This window comes from Lissotriton helveticus, chromosome 2_2, assembly GCF_964261635.1.
Source record: "Lissotriton helveticus chromosome 2_2, aLisHel1.1, whole genome shotgun sequence".
Classification (NCBI taxonomy): Eukaryota; Metazoa; Chordata; class Amphibia; order Caudata; family Salamandridae; genus Lissotriton; species Lissotriton helveticus.
Window position 1 is genome coordinate 248142174 of NC_136060.1, and position 11301 is coordinate 248153474.

Sequence of the window (11301 nt, forward strand, 5' to 3'; positions counted from 1 at the left end):
GGCAGTATATACAAATGGATCGAAGGATCCGTAAAGTCTCGGAAAGGGGGGTAGGTAGCGGGACAGTCTAGCTCTGGGCGGAGGAAGGGATACCCTACGCACAGCTCTCAATCCTCGAGCTGGGGGGTTCCGAGGGGTTCGAGCAGCGCCAGCAGGCTCTCAGATGGTTCAGCAAGGTAGGCCGCGGCAGCGCCAGCAGGCTCTCAGATGGTTCAGCAAGGTAGGCCGCGGCAGCGCCAGCAGGCTCTCAGATGGTTCAGCAAGGTAGGCCGCGGCAGCGCCAGCAGGCTCTCAAGAGGGTTTCAGCAAGGTAGGCCGCGGCAGCGCCAGCAGGCTCTCCAGTCCAGGATACAACTGACGTCCTAATCCAGGGCTGGCCCAGATATAGGACTGGAGTCCTTTGATGTCCGGACCCTCGCGCCTGGGGGTCAGAAGGGCCGGGATGATGGTGTCCAGACCCCCAGCAGGGGGTTGGAGCCAGCGCCCAGGGAGGCCGGAGGGCGATCGAAACCAGGCGTCCGGGGACGGCTGGAGGGCCATCGAAACACCCTTTTCTCCGGGATCTGTCGAGTGGCCACTCGACCACCTGGGTGGATCTTGGTGCCTCGATGTCTGGGCTTCGCTGGGGCCCGGGCCGGAGCAGAGGCCACGTGGTCGTGACGTGGTGGGCCCAAGATGGAGTCGGGCGCGGCCTCATGCTTAGGTCGTGAGGGCCCCACAATGGGGCCAGGTCGGTAGTGGGGGTCCGGGATGGTGGCCGGACCAGCAATGTTGGGGCGTGCAGTGTCGGGCAAAAGGACTGCCCGATGTTGGGTGGAGGGCCGATGTCGTTCTGGGCTCGCCATGCGGAAGGAGTAGGACCACGCCATGAGGCCGGGTCCAACAGGAGAGGAGTCTTGTAGCTTATTCCATACCGGAGCTGGAGGACTGCACACGTTGAGGAGTAAAAGAACAGGTCACATTTGTCGGGTTTGCTCTGCTCCTGATCGTGTGTGCGCGAGGGGGGGAGCAAGACAAGAACAAAGGAGGCTGAGCAGGACAGAAGAGCGCTGAGCGTTCTAGTCAACGCGTCTTCCGTCCTGCCTCTCTTTACTTACCTGACTTCCTTCCGTGTGGCTCTGACGTTTGCTGGTGTGATCTTGCCGGAATACTGTTCTTTACCACTGCTCTTTGCCCAACGTCGCGGTCCCTTCAGAATCCTTCCTGATCTCAGCGGTTTGCCCGTCACCGCGGGGGCCTTCAGAATCCTTCCTGATCTCAGCGGTTTGCCCGTCACCCGGGGGCCTTCAGAGTTTTTCCTGATTACGCCGGGGCCTTCTCACTCCTCCTGATTATGGCATTCGCCCGACGCCCCGGGGGCTTCACGATGTTTCCTGGAAAATAAAACACTGACATTGCTTGATGGCTATAAGTAAGAAATATATCAAATTAGTGTCCTGAGATTCTAGGGGCTCAATTGTTTTCTTAGTACTTTAGCCCTGCACATTTTTGTGTATATTTTTTTTAATTGTTTTTCTTATCCTTTCCGGGAGAATATTTGTTTTGGTTTTCTCCTGCTTTTATTGGATATGAATAAGTTGAGGCCTATGTGGATGCCTCGCTAAACCTCTTTTAGGTTAGTTATACTATATACCTCTTTGAATACTGTGTCATTTTATTCTAAGTAGTAGTCATCTCATAATTACATATCTCTTCCATATAAATATATACCACTGACCCTGCTTTCTGATACAAATATACCTAAGTGGAAGAGGAATCTTTACAGGTAGTTATCCTGTAGCATCAATTTATTTGGGCATCAGTGTTATTTTCCTCCTACATGCTCATTATAATACATAAACCGTATCTCCACTACAGGAATCACATAAGGTACATCCAACAAGAATATCCATACCTGATGTGTGTTGGTGATGTGTGTTCTCTTCTCCCTTTCCTTGCTTTGTTTCCCCTCTTCCCTAATTTCTACCATGTTAGCTTTGACGCTGTTGGGCTGACATTGGTGGATGTGTGAAGTTGAGACCTTGCTTCAGATCTTGCATTTCGCCCCTGCAGAAACAACAGGTGAGAATTACAGTGTTGGTATGCCGTAGTGAAGCTGCTCCTCTCACTCTAGCTGCTGACTGACATGGAAGTGATTGTCATGACTGCTCGGTCAGCTACGCTTTGCAGCCTTCATACCCCCTCCCTGCAGCTACCAGGAGGCCTGAGGCCATTATTAGCATACAGTGGTGGCCCGTGCAGGTAAGTTCTTTGGGGCGGGGATGGGGTAGGGTTATGGGGGGTTGGAAGTGGCAAACAACAGAATAGCGAAAATAAAATGAAAATAAATAAAACGACTTACCATGTGCTCGCCGCATTGCCAACTTGGGGCCAGATGTAGGTAAATCCATTTTACCGATTTTTAAATACCGAATTTTACCGATTTTTACAGATTCGGTATTTAAAAATCGGAAAATGATATGTAGGTAAAAAATCGGAAAAATATACCGAATCGGTAAAAATCGGTAACGGGTGATCTGTATTTACCGATCGGTATTACCGATCGGTATTTGCCGATCGGTATTACAGATCGGTATTTCCAATGCATTCCTATGGGCCAAAAGTCCCATAGGAATGCATTGGAAATACCGATCTGTAATACCGATCGGCAAATACCGATCGGTAATACCGATCGGTAAATACAGATCGGTATTACAAACAAACGTGCAGCAAACAAAAGTGAAACTGAACACAACAGCCAATCAGGTGCAACCACCCTCCCCCTTCCTCCCAGGAAGTGCCTGCCCAGCCAGGTGCAACTCATTAGAAAGTTCTGGAGACAGGCAGAGCAGAGCACACAGAGAGAGGAGCAGGGAGAGAGTTGTTTGTGTTGAAAACCCAGGAATAATGTCAAGCAGCAGTGAGAGAAAGAGAAAAATTAAGTTCAGCAACACTGAGCTTGAACTCCTAGTCGAGGAGGTGGTCAAGGTGCACACCCAACTATTTGGGAAGCTCTCCCTCACCATGGCTGAGTCAGCTAAGCGAAAGCTGTGGCTGCACATAGTGGAAAGGGTAAATGCAGTGGGAGTCACCAGCAGGAGCATGGAGGATTTAAAGAAAAGATTCTATGACCTCAGGAGCCAAACCAAGAGGAAGCTTGCAGAGCTGCATAAACAGGCTGGTGTCACTGGAGGAGGCAGGAATCCAGCACCCCCCCTGACTGAGCTGGAGGAGTTGGTGGCGTCTACCATCGAGCCAGACAGTGTGGTGGGACTGGGAGCAGTGGACAGCTCAGCCCGAGCCAAATCAAAAGGTAAGATGCATGCGCAGCACAACACCCCATACCAAGCAGCATCCCTTAAACCTCTGAGCACAGGCCAAGCCCAGTCCAGTACTGCTAGCACTATACAGGAGCAATGCATAATGGGAAATGTAGTCTGCTAATATTAGACCATGTATAACTGAACAGACATCAGCAAGGCAGTGAAAGTATTGCAGAATCATGAAAGTTAAATGTGTAAAGATTTATTTATAGTCACTGTGACACAGTAACAATCAATGTACATACGCTTATTTACACCTAGGGGCACCATCAGCCAAGCAAGGCACATCGACACCAGGGACTGCAGCAGCGAGGGAGGAGAGTGAGGAGGCAGGGCCAAGCCATGTGCAACCATCGCAAGATGAGGAGGACACAAGTGGCATTGCACAGGAGGAGGAGACAGGCCTCACCCCCGACCTTCCACACTCCCCACACCTGTCACAATCACCTGCATTGGTATTCTCACCGGAGACTTCCCCAGTAATGCAACAGGCTGCACCTGCAACACCACCAGCCAGGAGGCGACTCGTGGCCACACTGCCCTTGATGGAGGCAGCATTAGATCAGGCTGAGCAAACTCCACCTATGCCTCATGCTGCACTGCAGGCAAACACTGATGAAGACACCATGCCAAGACGTCGCCGCATGCACAGCACTGCAGGAGGCACTGGAGAAGGCACTGTCTTCCGGGGGCTGGAGGGAAGCATGGTGCGCATCCAGCGCATGCAGGGCAGATCCATCCAGGCCTGCCACCGGCAATTCCGTGCTCTCAATCAAACTGTAGGAGAGATGGGGAAGGGCATTACTGATATAGCCAATTGCAGCAGGGACATGGTAAAATCAAATGACAACCTAGTTGCTGGTATTACGTCTGCTATCACGCAGCTGTGCGATAAGATGGACCACATAGAGAATACAAGGCGCAGGGACACCCGCGCTACCAACAGGGCGCTGAATCGCCTTGCCACTGCCACTGCACAGCTATGCAGGAGAGGAAACAATATGCAGGAAAGCCTAACACAAAATACAGCAGAGGTCACAAGGGGCATAGCCAAAATAACCAGTGCCCTAGAGGCAATGATGATCAGTAATGCTGCTCACAATCCTGCCCTGGATGTGGCTGAAGGGGAGGACAGTAGTAGCCGCAGCAGCTTGGGTAGTGCTGTGGTGCCTGCTCGTAGGGGCCGGAGGCGCACAGCTGAGCCTTCAAGCCTGGAGGAAGGCAGTGGGGATACTCCCAGTGTGTCTGGGAAGCGGCAGAGAAAGTGACTTTAAAAGTTTGGGTGAAGTAACCCTGGACATGTTGTCCCCACCTTTGTACATGTTAATTTGTTGCACCTAAGTGCTGTAAGTTCGTGCCAACAGATAAATACTTTACTTCCATTCACAACCTGTCTGTGTGTCATTACTTACTCAGAAATAGTTGGCTGTTATTTCCTCACGCCTGTATCTCCCATCACTTGGTGTTGTGACTCCAGCAGGTTGTATGTCAGGCACGGCATTGTCGTCATCATGGTCCTCGTACTCCTCCAACTCCACCTCTGTACCCTTTTTGACAGCCAAGTTGTGCAACATGGCACAGGCAGCTATGATTTTGCAGCATGTTGTGGGGGTATACTGCCTTGCGCCTCCACTCTTGTGAAGGCATCTAAATCGGCTCTTCCAGATGCCAAATGTCCGTTCAACCACATTCCTTGTACTTTTATGTGCCCGGTTATACCTCCTTTGGCTGGGTGTGGAGGGGTTGAGGTAGGGAGTGAGAATAAAAGAACGTAGGGCATATGCACTGTCTCCTAAAAGGGAAATGGGAGTACATTAGTCACATGTATACTTGTAAGTCTCACTGCAATATGTGTGAATGCTGTCGCAGACTCTGTCTTACCTAGGAGGTATCCTTCGCCAAATTCCCCTGCTGACAGCCGTTCATAGATGCCGCTGTTCTGAAATATATAGGAGTCATGTGTACTTCCAGGGAATTTAGCTACAAGGTCTGTGATCACGTACTTTGCATTGCAAATCACCTGGACGTTGATGGTGTGGCTTGACTTCCTATTGCGGTAAATGTATTCGGTGGCAGCAGGGGGACAAATGGGGATGTGTGTCCCATCAATGCATCCGATGATATGGGGAAATCTTGCCATCTGGTAAAAGTCTGATTTTGTTTGTACCAGTTCAGCATGGGTGGATGGAAATGAAATATAATGCTCCATCCTGTGCAACATGGCGTCAAGGAATCTGTGGAAGAACCTTGAGAGGCTGCTCTGGGTCACCCCTCCCGCCACAGCAACCACGCTCTGGTAGCTCCCTGACGCCAGCAGGTGGAGGCTGCACAGCACCTGCACATGTGCTGGTATTGCATGTGCCCTTGGGGTGGGGTGCTCCAACAGTGGTTTAAGGTCCCTGATGAGCTCCATGATGGTTACTGGAGCCAACCTGTACCTTTGTACTATCTCCTCCTCTGTCAGCATCAACAGGGTGACCCTAAAGCCTGTAGACCTGCTCCTGTCTCAGCCATTCCCTCTCTCCTTCCTCCCGTAGCCGTAGACGTCTTGCTATTACATAGAATGCCGCCATTGTGCAAACTGAATTGCATTTTGGGTCCTTTTTTATAGGCTGCACCTGGTTACCACCTGATTTGAATCCATGGTAAATTCCGACTCTCAAATACCGATTTTGAGGCAAAATCGGTATTTCTGGGCCTCCCTACATCTCGATTTTCAATTTTACCTACTTTTATTTACCGATCTGTAACATTTCCGATCGGTAACAATACCGATCTGTGACATTACCGATCGGTAACATTTCCGATCGGTAACTTTACCGATCGGTGACATTACCGATAGGTAAAATTACCGATAGGTAACATTACCGATCGGTGACATTACCGATAGGTAACATTACCGATAGGTAACATTACCGATAGGTAACATTCAATTATCGGTATTTTACTGCTCGGTAATTATACCGATCGGTATAGTTACCGAATCAGCCTATTTTTGGTCACCTACATATCGAACGCTCACTACCGATCGGAAACGGACGGAAATCGGTATTTTCGGCCGATTCCGATCGGTAATAGCCTACCTACATCTGGCCCTTGGTGTTTTGTCTCTCTCCTCAACCCTGCTTCGCTCCATCGCGCTTACCTGCACGGGCCACGACTGTTTGCATGACAGCTGAGCCTAGGCCTCCCTTTACCGACTGCATAAAATATATGGCGATTTGTAGTTCCAGAGACACTGGTAAGAAGACATTTACTTTCCCCAGTAAAAATCAATATGATCATGATCGCTCTTGGTTTAATTGGCAATACATGTTGCCATCGCCATTCTGAAACACTCTTCATATTTTGTCATACTTGGGGCGTTTTTCGAAAAAGGCAGCAGTCAATGATTCGTTGCTTTGCTCAGCACCATTTAATTTAGAACGCCAGTTTCCAAACACAGAAGAGGGCCCAAGATTTCATTTGCAATAGGGAAAGTACGAGACAGGTGTCATTAATTAACTTTTCAGTTCCAGTTTTTCAGTTTCCAGTTAAAATTAGTTTGAAGTTGACTCGAGGTTGAGGGTAGGCGCAGATGCCATGGCAGTCATGGATGGTTAGCTTGCACCAATAAAACAGTGACATGCCCTCCACCATATACAGCGTGCTCAAATGTTTTGTACTAATGTCCTAGAGATTCAAGAGATACGGTAGTCAGCTGCACAAGAATTATAATGGTCTGTGAATTCCAAGTCCGAAAGGGAATAAACAGACACATTTTTGACAGATGAATTTGGGGATTTTATTATGTTATGCATGGAAACTTGGATTGAAACAATTGCTCATTTTGGATTGGAACTTTCCGCCTCAGTAATTTTAGAATCTATCAGCCGTGAGCCGTCCCTAATTATTCCCCCATACATTTCGTCCCAACCTGGCCCTTTGTCAGGGTGTGTTCCCCGCTTTCGTATTCATCAAGTGCTCGTATGTAGCTCCTTTGTGTCCATGACTGGAAAATACAGTTATACGCGAGTGCTCTGGCAATCACAATCCTACAAACTTTGCACATGTACCACCTCCACCCCCAGCTTTGATACACAAGAGACCAAACTCACCAGGTGAGACAGATCCATCAGCCAGTAAATTGCCACCACCTTGGCTGCCAACATCACTTCTTGTACCAACTGCATGGTTGGCAAGATCCGACCCATCAAGGTTCATGAAACTGTCCAAACCATTAATCTGAAAACGTAATTGTCAGATCCCACACAGCATGCAGTGTGCTCTGTACAACATTTTTAGTGAGTTAAGAAAACCTCAAACACACTTTTGGAATACTAGTAAACGTGTTGGGTCAGCACTGGTTTCACCACTCATATAAATGTCCATTCTGGTTCATCATTGCAACAGAAAGATTGTTATGTTTAATACACTAACGTATGAGCCTGTTTCACTTTGATGTTTTCATTTTGTCTCTCTTAATATACGACGTAAAGGTCCTAAAATCCCAGGCCCTTTTGGTAGTGCAGTATTTGAGATACAAAATAATCTGTTGGCAGAATTCAGGAAAGGGTAGCAGAGTGTTGCAGGATTCATTCACTCAGCATGTCTGGCCACCAGTCAATTGCTGCAGCTTCTTACAGTTCACTGAAAGTCCACAGTCATTAGTGGCGAGGAGAAGGGGAGGCAAGACCTGTTTGTGCGGGGGGAGGAGGGAGGAGAGCAGTGTCTGTATCAAAGTCGCTGCAATAACCTGAGATGTGGTCTGCATGGGGTGGTTGAAACAACAGCGTTTACATTAATGAGAGGGAAATGTGTGCAGGCTGTGTGTGCAGCTGGTCCCTTTATTTGTCATTGCGCCATCTTCCCACTTGATTCCCAGTGTGTAGCATCTATAAACACCCAGTCTGTCCCGGCTCGGCAGTGATGGTGTGCAGCTCTTCAGGAAATGACACAGGTTGAACATTGTGTGTGTGCAAGGTCGTGTGTTTTCTCCGCATGTTTCTGGTACGAATGTACGTCTGCCCCACACACTGACTAATGTCTCTGTCCGAGGAGCTGTTGTTGTTAAAGGCACAACTATAAATCATTAGAAATGAGGGAATTGCTAAATATCTAAAGTGCAACTACTGTTACTTTTCCATCAATAAACAAACATGGCCTCCATATACAAGCATCTTGGAATAAACAATGTACTTTTGTGCAAGAGAAATCAGCACACAAATGAAAAACAGAAATAATTCTGGATGGTGTTTCAGAGTGCGGTGTGCACCACGACCACTGGGATGACGCGGCAATAGAAGACTAATGTTGCAGCAAGTTGCCTACATTATATTATAAGAAAACGGACATTATGCAGCATAATGAAGCGCATTCCGTGGCAGTATTAATTTACTGTTTTGTCATTTTTGGAAACATTAATATTGTTTGGGCAAATGTATCAACTTGTTGATATCAGTTCAACACCAAGCCTCAGCTTTTAATAGCTTAAATGGTGGATAATATTTGCAAAATGTATGCGATCGCTCAGCACCATTTGTGGGTCTTTTTTTTAGTAACTTTTATGTACCAACGATGGTAAATCCATAAAATGATGCTGCCCCAGTATCGTATATTAACAGTAGCTCTCGGTAATACGGATACATTCACAAGCAAACTGTTGTGTTCCAGGTAGCCTGGAACCGGGGATAACCTCGTGGCTGTGGGGGCAAGGCCCGTTACTTAAATAAATACACTGAGCCAGTGCTGTGCATTAACCGCTCCCGCGTGTGCGCATCCTCTGACGTCACACATGGGGAAACCTCTTTATTTACTGGAGGTCACGTGGCACGGGAACCAACCATCAAAGTGGTATGGACTGGGGGAAACACTGCCCACACCCCTCTTGCTAACTCGATTTGGTTGCATTCATTTCGCCATGGCTGCAACATCACATTCCTCTCCAAAATAAACAGAAATGCATGAGTCCCTGCCATAACATTTATCAGAATAAACACATCAACATAAAAAAAAGCAACAGTCTTACGTGAAGTAGTCCAACTTTCTGTGCTCAGGATTCTGCCGGAGGCGATATTGATTGAGAACTGCCACGCCCACTCAGTTCATTACCAGGGGCATTAATCAGCTCAGGAGTGCACCTTACTGGGTCAGGCCCTCGTTCTTCAGTGGAGCCATCATCCATCCCAAGTCCATTACTAGGGGTAGGCCTTTGGATGCTGCTGGGCCCCAGTTCTTCCTCTTCATTTTCAGATTCCAACCCTCCTTCAGCTCCTGGTGGAACGAGACCCAGATTCCTTGAATCTCCTTGCGCTCGGTAAAATGTCTTAAAGTGAGAAATGTTTCTGGTTACTCTCTCACCGCCCCTCCCGGCCGTGCCCGAGCGCCCTTCACGTGAACAATTACCCATGGACTCTTTTCATAGGGTAGGTGGAACTTGCTGCTTGTCATACGATTCCTCAGCAGGACGGTATCACCTACTTTCAGTTGCACCGGCTGAGCTCTTCGATGTCGACTGACCTGAGCATTAATGCGCTGCCTGTGGGCATCAACTTGTTCATCATTTGGACCCTGCGGACGACACATGGGGTGATGTGGGATAGAGTCTGTGATCACTCGGACCGTGGAGAGATGCCCAGGGGGAACCCCTGTGGTGGTATGAGGCGTTTGTCGATAGCTCCTTAGAAACATGAAAATGGCGAGCTCCACTGATTCTTGACGTTCATGAGCTATTCGTATCACTTTGTTAAGAGTTTGCATGAATCTTTCCACCTTTCCCTTAGCTTGCGACCAACGGGGTGTAACTCTCCAGTGCTTGATGCCTAGGGACGTTAGATATGTGGCCATCTCCTGACCCTGGAACGGAGGCCCATTATCAATCTTTAATTCTTGAAAAATGCCATGCTTTGCCACCATTTTCTCTATCTTTGGAATGACCTCAGTTGCACTCAGCGACGTGATTATCTCCACCTCTGGGTATTTTGCATAGTCATCAATAGCCACAAAGGTGTGTCAATGGCCTCCGGGGCCTGGGCTCAGTTATTATCGGAGCGGGAGGAGGAGCCTCCCCTGTCACCTGACACCACTGGCAGGATGGGACCACCTCTTCCACAAGTTTGTTCATTAGAGGAAACCACACCTTGGTTCGCAGTCTGGATTTAGTTATGACCATTCCTTGGTAGCCCAGGTGGGTAAGTTGTACCACACAGGCTGTTGAGGAAGACGGGATGACTAAACGATGACCTCGCAACAGGCATCCTGTGGGGTCTTCAGTCAGTTCCTCCCGGACATGATACAGGCTCTCCATTAATTTATTTATTTATTTTGAAGGTTTTATATAGTGCGATCATGACCCTTGCGGGTATCAGAGCGCTTTACAAGTGAGGTAATTAAACAATAGAGACAATGTCCAAAAGAAACATAGTATTTCGAAATAATGCCTTATGTTCCAGCTGGTTGAGCTAAGAGTCCGATTCAATGATCAAGTGAATTTCGTCATGAGAAGAGATTTGACTTCTTTTTTGAAGGAGGCAGTTGAGGGGTTAGGCCTGGTTTCTGGGGTAGTGCATTCCAAATCCTTGGAGCAATACCAGAGAAGGCCCGGGTATATGTTTTCTTCTTGGCAAATCTTTGAGGCTTTAGAAGAAGGTTGCTGGCGCTCCTGGATGATCTATTTCCACAAGAAAGCTCCAGTTTCTGGGCCAGATACCTTGGGATATTGTGATGTATGGCTTTATGTGTCATGCAGGTGATTTTTAATTGAATTCTTGCTTCGAAGAGTAGCCAATCGAGTGCTTTGAACTCAGGGGAGATGTGGCTATTTCTTTTGGAGCCTGTGATGAGCCTGGCCGCTGAGTTGAGTGATGCTCTTAAGGGGGCAGTTATAGATCTAGGGAGTCCACAGAGAGTAAAGTAAAGTCCACATTTGTAAAGCGCACAATCACCCGTAAGGGTCTCTAGGCGCTGGGGGGCCGTCGGGAAGATTAAGCGAGCTATTGCCCAGAGTCACATGGTGCTGGGC

At 48.2% G+C, this 11301-nt stretch overlaps 1 protein-coding gene across 1 annotated transcript; it reads left to right on the forward strand.

The window, feature by feature from the left end:
• The first annotated feature begins 2718 nt into the window (after window positions 1–2718).
• Window positions 2719–9611, forward strand: LOC144821649 (uncharacterized). The gene is made up of 3 exons (XM_078678881.1): window positions 2719–3292; window positions 3564–3907; window positions 9534–9611. Exons 1-3 carry the CDS (start codon window positions 2887–2889, stop codon window positions 9609–9611), a joined length of 828 nt encoding a protein of 275 aa, XP_078535007.1. The 5' UTR covers window positions 2719–2886.
• Window positions 9612–11301: the final 1690 nt, after the last annotated feature.